The sequence below is a fragment of the Esox lucius genome, chromosome 21 (genome assembly GCF_011004845.1).
Source record: "Esox lucius isolate fEsoLuc1 chromosome 21, fEsoLuc1.pri, whole genome shotgun sequence".
Classification (NCBI taxonomy): Eukaryota; Metazoa; Chordata; class Actinopteri; order Esociformes; family Esocidae; genus Esox; species Esox lucius.
Window position 1 is genome coordinate 32142679 of NC_047589.1, and position 9525 is coordinate 32152203.

At 40.6% G+C, this 9525-nt stretch overlaps 1 protein-coding gene across 1 annotated transcript; it reads right to left on the reverse strand.

Moving 5' to 3' along the window:
* Positions 1-465: 465 nt before the first annotated feature.
* si:ch211-161h7.5 lies at positions 466-8582 on the reverse strand. Its single transcript, XM_020041733.3, has 8 exons — positions 8324-8582; positions 8061-8169; positions 7795-7939; positions 7516-7644; positions 3788-3932; positions 2689-2837; positions 2417-2556; positions 466-1687 (listed from the first exon to the last, which is right to left on the reverse strand). The coding sequence occupies exons 2-8, from the start codon at positions 8158-8160 to the stop codon at positions 1533-1535; spliced, it is 963 nt and encodes a 320-aa protein (XP_019897292.1). The 5' UTR covers positions 8161-8169; positions 8324-8582; the 3' UTR covers positions 466-1532.
* Between the last annotated feature and the right edge of the window lie 943 nt (positions 8583-9525).

The following is a 9525-nucleotide window of genomic DNA, read 5'->3' on the forward strand; positions in this document are numbered from 1 at the left end:
CAGGTCAGAACTCAGTCAGGCTAGATGCAGTCGACTGCTTCGGCACTGGAACAATGGTTGCGGTCTTGAAGCAACTGCCTGGGCCAGTGATATGTGTAATGAGTGTACTGTCATATGGGAGATTGATAAATGATAGAAAATGCTACCAAGTACATTTGAATTAACTATTCAAATGTATTCAAATACTATTCAGTAATCCAAATGCTAAACAGGACCACCCTTAAATCCCAAATAAACTCCTTTCACTTAGTCCTTCATTAGCTAGCAAGCAAGTTTATTTATATAGCACAATTCATACATATCGGCAATTCAATGTGCTTTACAATTAAAATAAAAAAATGCAATAGAATTAAAACATTCAGCTTGTTACACATTGTTCTAACTCGGCTGTCTCCAGGGGGACTGCATGAACTTCAACACCCCGGTATCTCAATCCTCACATTCCAATGCTAAGATGAACCCGTCAGTCCCTTTGTGAGATAATCATTGCATCAATGTCTTACTTGGCTCTTTCAAGGGGGACATTTATGCCATGTCTACATCCATTTTGTATTAGTCCTCAATGTATTACAGTTCCCATAACTGTTTACTGTACACACTGGTATCTCAGTCCTCGCACTCAATCATTAGCGCATTGACACATACCTTTGACACAAGTATGCTAAAGCTGAGGGGGAGAAAATCATTGAGGTTGTAGAGGTGAGTGTCTGACAATGCAGTGTCCAAGGCACCAAGAAAGGACCGGCGTTCTTAACCATATGACACAGGCATTGTTTATGATTTAAAGACATGCAAGTTATTAAATAACTCAAGCAAACAATGGAGGGCAGGCTGAACAGGTGGGTAGGGTCAAGGATTTGGTTTGGGGTTCATGGCAAAGCCCTCAAGGCACTCTGGCTTAGAAATGTACAGGGATTTGTAAAACAGAAAAGTGAATGACTTCTATTGTAATGTTCTAATGCTTTGCATTTTATTAGTAAGGGTCATTTGACATTGAGCAGAAAGTAGTCACTTATATAAATATCATGGACAGATTTACAGATTTGTGCCTAACATGTTCCAAATCATGGACAGATTTACAGATTTGTGCCTAACATGTTCCAAATCATGGACAGATTTACAGATTTGTGCCTAACATGTTCCAAATCATGTGTGGGAGAACCTCAGAAAAAATTACTTCAATTTACCCAGGAAAAAGGAACTTTGCTCAGGCATTTATTTTACAACTGCTATATGTGGTTATATTCATTGAAACGATAAAACCCAATATGCAAATAATAAAGCAAGTTTGTTTATCAATGAAAAAGCTTCATTTAAAAAAACATTATGTAAAAAACATTTAAAAAATAAGTCAGTCGTTGTCAGTTACATAGCATGACATGCTGTATATTTCTTTTATTCTATTACAAAGCATGATGATAAAGTTTAGATTTACAGTACACTCACATCCATCTATAGACATACAGTATGCTCACATCCCTGTATAGATGTACAGTACACTCCCTCTGTAGGAAACATGTTACACAATCAATCTAAAGAAAAAGTTTATTCTTCTTCACAGCGATCTCCATGGGTGACACAGCTTCTGCAAGGCATTGGTCTTTATAAAGTGGCTCCTTGATGTGCCTCCAGACCACCAGACAGACCCGCACCACGAACAAAGTAATGGCAACACCCAGTAGAACAGCTATGATACCATACAGATGATATTAACAGAACAGCTAACACCAAACATAACTTTCATCATGTAGAGCAAGGCTTCTTTAGAATTCAGATTCTCTTACAATGTACCCAAATAGAGGGCTGTCAAAGTTAACACATACGATTTACTTAACGCAATTCATTATTTTGTTGGTTGACAGCTGTTATGGAAATTCTTTAACTAATGAACATTTGAGAAATGTCTGCTTTTCTATTACCTGGTATGTAACTTTGGCCTTTGTTTGTGACACACATCTGCATAATATCAGAGGATCATTAGGTACTTTGACCATCTGTTTATCTGCCTAAACCAATAAGGGTATCTGTCCTTTGTTCCTTAGGAATGTGGTCCTTGGGGGAATTAGGGGCAATTGGCCTCTTTAGGTAAACACAACAGTAAACACAGGGCAGGAAGGATAAGGTGGGGGGACAGCCCAACCTTTGGGTAAAAGCTGTGTGACATAGGATAGCTGGGCAGCATCTTACCATACCCCTTTTAACTGTAATAAATACTGAGTGTTCATGTATTTACCTCAGAGATTCTTCAGATTATTATTCTGTAAGCTTTTGACGCGTCTCTCTATTTGCAAATAAACTGCTAATTATGTCACTGTACTTACTCCTTTAAGAGTTCCTATTGATGGAATTACCATCACACAGCGCTAATATATTATTCATATTATTTTGACTAAAATACATTAGTCCTGTTTCTTACCAGTGAAGTATGCGTTTCGGCTGGGAGCTGCTTCGTCATAGTTCTTGGTCATGTTCCCACACAAAGCCAGGATCACCACAGGGTAGATGGTCAGGATGTAGCGCATGTGCTTCTCAAACACAAAGTTCTCAAGGATGAACCTGGGAGGAGAGGTGTCACACACATTTCAGTCTGCAGAACTCATTACTGTTGACTTAGACTATCTCTGCACAGAATATGAGCATTAGTATGGTTTCTTACGGTATTCTGTATGCTATCTGGTCTCTTCTTACCATACAAGGACCTCAGCGGTCAGGATGGACAGAGACACTGTGGCAGCATCCATGGCTGTAAGATCAGCATTATAGTTCATCACTATGGTGAAGTTAATCAGGCTGGCTATAGTAGTCCATGTTGAGTAAACACACAAGCCGTTCTGGACCTAAAACAATAGTGTATTATATAGGACATATATTAGTAAATATTTTATATGCATACACTGCTCAACATTTTTTATGGAACACTTAAATCACACAACGGGTCTGGATGAAGGAAATGGATTAAAGAACAAAATCTTTACAGTACATTGTGTAATTTGTTGAGAACAAAATAATTTGTATAATAATTTGTTGAGAACAAAATTACATAACAACGGTCAATGGAAACCAAAATCACCAACCGATTGAGGGTTGGATTCAAAGTCACACCAGAAATCTAAGTGAAGAATTGAAATCACAGGCTGTTCCAACTTGCGTGAATTTCATCACAGCAACTCATAATGTGACTCAGTAGTCACAAAACAAAATTAAACTGCAGGTTTAAAGCTTTCTGGAAAAGGAGTGTCTTTAGAATTTTTTTTAAATAATTAGCTGTGTCTGCATGTCAAATGTGTGCGAGAAACGTGTTCCTGAGCCTAGGTGCTGAGCAGGTAAAAGCCCAAGCATCGTAGTTAATAGGCAGAAAGGGGGGGGGGGTTGACAAGAAGACCAGCAGAGGCAGAGTGGAGGGAACGAGAGGGGACACAGCCAGGCAGGAGGTCAGGGAGGAATACTGGTGACTAAAGTGTTTCAGTAATTGAGTCGAGAAGTGACAAGGGCATGTATGACTGTTTCAGTGATCGAGTCGAGATGTGACAAGGGCATGTATGACTGTTTCAGTAATCGAGTCGAGATGTGACAAGGGCATGTATGACTGTTTCAGTGCTGGCGTGTGACAGAGAGCCTGGAGATGCTGCGGAGGTGAAAAAATGTATGTTGTTATTAAGTGTTATTCAAATGAAAGGGAACTATCCAGTTTGACACTTAGGCTTTTCGCTTGAATTGACAAAGGGACTGGGAAACCGTCAGTGGTGATGTTGAGGTTGTGCTGTTTGACAATCATATATCTACTTACTAACACCCTTATTAGCCAGAGATCCATTTTATGGTTTTTGTCCAGCCAGGCTCCGAAGGTATGGAGTGCATGGCAGGAGTAGATAATCATCATGTAGTTGGTCAGGGCAACCAGGAACAGAATCACAAAAGCAGGAATCATCAGCCTTTAATAGAAAACATATTACAGCACTGCAACGCCAACTACTAACACTAGACATTACAGCACTGGAATGCTAAGTGCTAACATTACATATTACAGAACCATAACGCTAACTGCTAATACCACAAATTACAGTCCAATAATGCTAACTGCTAACTATACACATTACAGCACTGTAATTCTCCCTGCTGACAATAGAAATTAAAACACTGTAACGCTAACTGCTTACAATACCCATTACAGCACTGTAACGCTAACTGCCGACAATACACATTACATCAAAGTAAAGCTAACTTCTAACACTACATTACACCACTTATACACCACTAACACAAAAACACTGGGTTGCTATCAGCTAACACTACACACCACTGTGACACTAATTACTAACACATAACAGCAATGTGGCTTTATCTATTTAAACAACATATTAACGCAATTGGATGGTAAAAATGAAGACAACACATTAAAGTGCTACTCTCAGTGGTGAACCATAGCTATTGGACCTAGGCCTTCAGTTGGGAAACAAAACTACTTACATTATTAGAAACTGAATAATTTAGAAAAATCACAGAATTAAAGCATCACTCATTTGCTTTCGGCGCACAACCACACATCTCTGGAGCAAGAAAATCAATGCTTTTTTGATGACATCATGCATTTATCATCACTGGAAAGAGGACTGCTTTGAAACAAAAAACTCACTGATTTCAAATGACTTACGGAAGGCCATCAGAGATGCCAAAGGAGACTACAGGGATAAGTTGGAGTCCAACTACCACAGCTCTGACCCCAAATGCATGTGGTGTGGACTACGTAGAAACCTTCCATCACCTGCCTGATGACTACAGCCCTGTAGCACTGACCTCATCATCATGAAGTGCTTCAAGTGGCTGGTCAGTTGCTTCAATGCATTTAGGGGTGTGGTTGTCAAGACAATCTCCTGAACTCCAAACTGAATGTCAGAATGGGAAAGAAAGGTGATTTAAGCAATTCTGAGCGTGGCGTGATTGTTGGTGCCAGACAGGCCGAGTATTTCCTGCTGGTGGTGGTGTGGGGGATGTTTTCTTGGCACACTTTAGGCCCTTTAGTGCCAATTGGGCATCGTTTAAATACCACGGCCTACCTGAGCATTATTTCTGACCATGTCCATCTCTTTATGAGTTCACTGTACTGAAATGGCCCCCACAGTCACCAGATCTCAACCCAATAGAGCATCTTTGGGATGTGGTGGAACGGGAGCTTCGTGCCCTGGATGTGCATCCCACAAATCTCCAACAACTGCAAGATGCTATCCTATCAATATGGGCCAACATTTCTAACGAATGCTTTCAGCACCTAGTTGAATCAATGCCATGTAGAATTAAGGCAGTTCTGAGGGCAAAAGGGGGTCAACCACAGTATTAGTATGGTGTTCCTAATAATCCTTTAGGTGAGTGTATATATTGCCTTTTTTTCTCTCTGTCCCTGTGAAGTATTGCCAGTTCCATTGTATGCCAAGCGTTACTGACCCTCTCTCACACCCCCCGCTGCTGAAAGACTCATTCACGCCTTCATCTCCTCCCGACTGGACTACTGCAACTCACTCCTCCTCGGCATCAGCTCTACCAACATCAACCGACTTCAACTGGTCCAAAACGCAGCAGCCCGACTCATTACCCGCTCCAAATCCTGGCACCACATCACTCCAGTCCTAAGACAACTTCACTGGCTTCCTATCTCCCACCGGATCACCTACAAAATCCTGGTCCTCACCTACAAAGCCCTCCACAATCTGGCCCCCTCATACCTCACTGACCTCCTCTCCCCATACCAACCCTCACGGTCCCTCAGATCCTCCTCAGCTGGTCTCCTCTCCATCCGTAAATCCCACCTCCGCAGTTTTGGGGACAGAGCCTTCTCCAGGGCGGCTCCCAGGCTCTGGAACTCCCTCCCCCAAGAGATCCGCACCTCTGAGTCCCTCACCATCTTCCAGTCCCACCTCAAGACGCATCTCTTCACCTCTGCCTACCCGTAGCCCCCCTCCCTTCTCACCTGTGTCTAATCTTGTTCTGTTTTGTTTGTTTTGTTTTGTTTTGTTCTGTTTTTATCTATCTGCATTGTAAAGTGACTTTGAGTCCAAGAAAAGCGCTCTAAAAATAAAATGTATTATTATTATTATTACTGCCTACTTGTTTTGACTTACTCTGATTTGTGACCTTTTTGCCTGCTTTGCTTAGACTTCGATGTTCTGCCTGCCCCTTTTGTTACCTTTGCCTTGCTGCTGGATTACCTGTGTTTGGACGCTCCCTGCCTGTATTACAATTCCGATCATGCCTGCTCCTTGCTTTGTGTCTCTGCCTTGCCATTTATAAATATTGTCTGCGCTCTGCACTTGGGTTCACACTGACTCCATCTGCCAATCATTACAATTACTTTCTAAGACAACAGCAAGTGAAACCAGATAATGATTTACAGCATCCTCTTGATCAACTCTGTTGTTGTTACTCTGTGGAGTTTCAGGCTGGGTGTCTGTGAAAACACTTTTCGCTAACCTTTGATGTACAATTTTTGAAACTCAAGAAGTGTGTAAAATCAAGGCTAATGCTAGCTATTTTCCCTAAGTTATTGACAGGTTTCTGGGCCTTCAACAATGCATATTGCATCAAAATGATAATATTTTTTAAAAATATGTATATTTGTATGGATCCTTGAAGGCCCAGAAACCTGTCAATAACTTAGGGAAAATAGAAGGCCCTGAAGGTTCCCCAGTGTTAACACTGCACATTAACGTGTGATCAGCTCTCTTTTGGCAAAGTAGCTTGGGGTGGGTTGCTGTCAAAGCAGTGGCTTTCCCATTGGATTGTAGGAAAGCAGCAATTGCCTAATAGTGCTGGCTTGCCCCTGCCGTGATTATATCACTTGGAAGGCGAGGCTTCCAATGGTCTTGCTGTCATTGGCCTTGAAAGATTGTAGAGTGTTTAGGTGTGGAAGCGATAACAACTTACACTGAAAGTGTCACACCTCATTTCTTAACTGAATTGTTATTACAGTTGTATCTGTATGATCTACTAAAACATCTCTAGAACTGTAAATTCCGTTGCATGTTCAGCAAGTCTTTGGAATGCAAAAAGTGTTATAAATATACTGCATGTTCTATTGCACAGTCTTTTACATAATTGTTGTGTTTAACATCTGTGTTTTATATGTACATTAATTGTATGCTACACAAAGATAAATAGAAATATTGCATTCTAAACAAACCAATCTTTTAAATTATTATTACAATTATTATTCCTTTAGCTTTAGTTGACTGAAGTTGTGTCAGTATAAAATGTTCCCTACCCTGGGAACTAAGTGTAGGTCTCAGAACAAAAAGATTCATATAAAGGCTAATAAGGCTGGTGAAATCATTCCTAGAGGGTTATAGTAAGAACCTTTAGATTACATAAATGTTCTTGGCAAAACCCTACATAGATATCTTGAACCCTCTGAGAAGCATTCTAGCACCAACAAGGTTTCAGCTAAAAAACAAAACCAAAGAACATTCTTGGACCCTGAAACAGTTAGAGAAGCTGATTTACATTATTCACTCAACAGTCTCTTACATGGTGTTCCCCAGTGCACGGTCCCACAGGAAAAGCCAGGTAACATTGAAAACCATGTTGAGGAGCCAGGACACGTAGAAGCCATAAGGCAGAACAGAGGGCCTGCAGTACATCCACCCATACGCATTCCTGACACAAAGTTACAGCATGATGCGGTTCAACAGAAGCCTTCATTACAATCCAAGCCAGGCACTACTTTTAAAAACAACATTTGAATAATGTTTCTGATTGAAATATGAATCATCCAGTGCATACAGCTATGTGTTTGAATGTTCCTACTTTCTGCAGAGTCCGGAGAGGATGTAGCACAGCATGGCAGAGAGCCAGCTATAGATGACTCCCCAGATTGAGAAGGTCCATCCTGATGGGGTGATCTGAGTGTCAAACATGGCCGACACATTGGCTGTGGACTCCAGGAACGGGTCTTAAGGAAACACACCACAACACAGAAACTCTTTGTCAGATGAATAGCCCTTTATCCCACTAAAACTATTCAGTTGCTTAATGATTTTGTATATATGCATATGAATAAATAAATAACTTACACACTCCAGTGCTGGCCAAGGCATTGAACACGATGATAACTAAAAATAACAGAACAGACAGCAAGATGACAGCCATGCGGCCAGGATCATGACCTCCCATGGTGATCAGCTGTAATAGACAAGGGACATTACAAACTTGGAATGGTAAATTTAAATCTCAGGTTCTTTCAGGTTTTATTCTGCTGGCAGATGCCAACAGCATCAGCTAAATCTATAGCAAGTAGTTGATGATCACTGGCTAAGAATCAGAAGTAGATCCATACCTTCTCTTCCAGGACTGTAGCAATAGTAAGGTTTACAGTAACAGGTGCGATGTCTCAGCAAGAGGGGGATTTGCTTGTTTTATAAACAGTGACTTGAGTTTATGGCTGGGTCTTATCTACCCTGGAGGTTATGAAACCAGACCACATTTATCACATTACATATACCCCTGCCCTTTGGTTTTTAATGAAGGAAATAAAAACTTACATAACATAATGCTTTGTAGATACGTAACATACAACAGATGTAACATTGAACTGAATGTTGTGACACAAGCACTCTCTGTCTCTGATTCCTAAGATGTTTGCATTACAGTCATGTTACCCAGCCCACTCCAAACTTAACAAGAGGGAACTGTTCGTGGAACTCTCAGCTATGCAAGGAGAATCTGCGCATGTTTTGGGGGAAATCACGCTACGCAAGACTTATCTGCTCTTTAACGTTTATTTAACCAGGTGAGGAGAATGGAGGACCACTTTTATTTCCAACATGGCCTAAGACAGAACACCTGCAAGTCAACACCCTTGAATACATAAATAGGATAAAACCAAATCAAAGAATCAAAACAACATTATGTATAATTACATAACCAAGAGGTCAATAAGTTAAAGTACCACTAATGACGTGATGCATATGTACAGATGGATAAGCTATATAGATCACCATATGAGGTATTAATTATAAATGAACAGAATTAATTAATAAATATACAACTTTCTTCCTGAAGGAAATTATTTTGATTGTTGCATTATGCATCTTGAACTAAGCTGAATATTCAGATTCATAGTGGGGAAAAAATCACTAATTAACCAAGGTACTCAGATATATACTTGGGAGGGCTGACCTAAACCAGGCCTAGCATTAAACAAAATACTCAAGCAGCTGATACCTAATTATCCCTTTCACTTGATTGAGTTACAGTTTCACTTTCTACTCATTTTGTTGTTTTAAAATGTATTTAGAACTGAGTATATTCATATTTTGCCATTATTTACACAATACCCCATAATGACAAGGCAAAAACACGTTTTGGGACACACGTTGTGTGGTGAAAATGCTGGTTAGCCACCAAGGGCCAGGCTTATAACTCTTCCTCTTCTCTGATGCCTGACCGTCCTGCACTGCCACCTCCTGGTGACAGTCTGCAGCTTCCTCGTCCACCCTTCTCTGGTCTTCCTTCATAAAGACTGCTTCCTCCTGGTGG

Bases quoted from the DNA above. Each gene is read 5' to 3' on its own strand.
- si:ch211-161h7.5 (XM_020041733.3), bottom strand. From the start codon at position 8,160: ATGGGAGGTCATGATCCTGGCCGCATGGCTGTCATCTTGCTGTCTGTT. The intron at 7,645-7,794 runs GTAGGAACATTC...ACTTTGTGTCAG, and splicing joins CTCTCCGGACTCTGCAGAAA to GAATGCGTATGGGTGGATGT. The intron at 3,933-7,515 runs GTAAGAGACTGT...TTTCTATTAAAG, and splicing joins CGTGCACTGGGGAACACCAT to GCTGATGATTCCTGCTTTTG.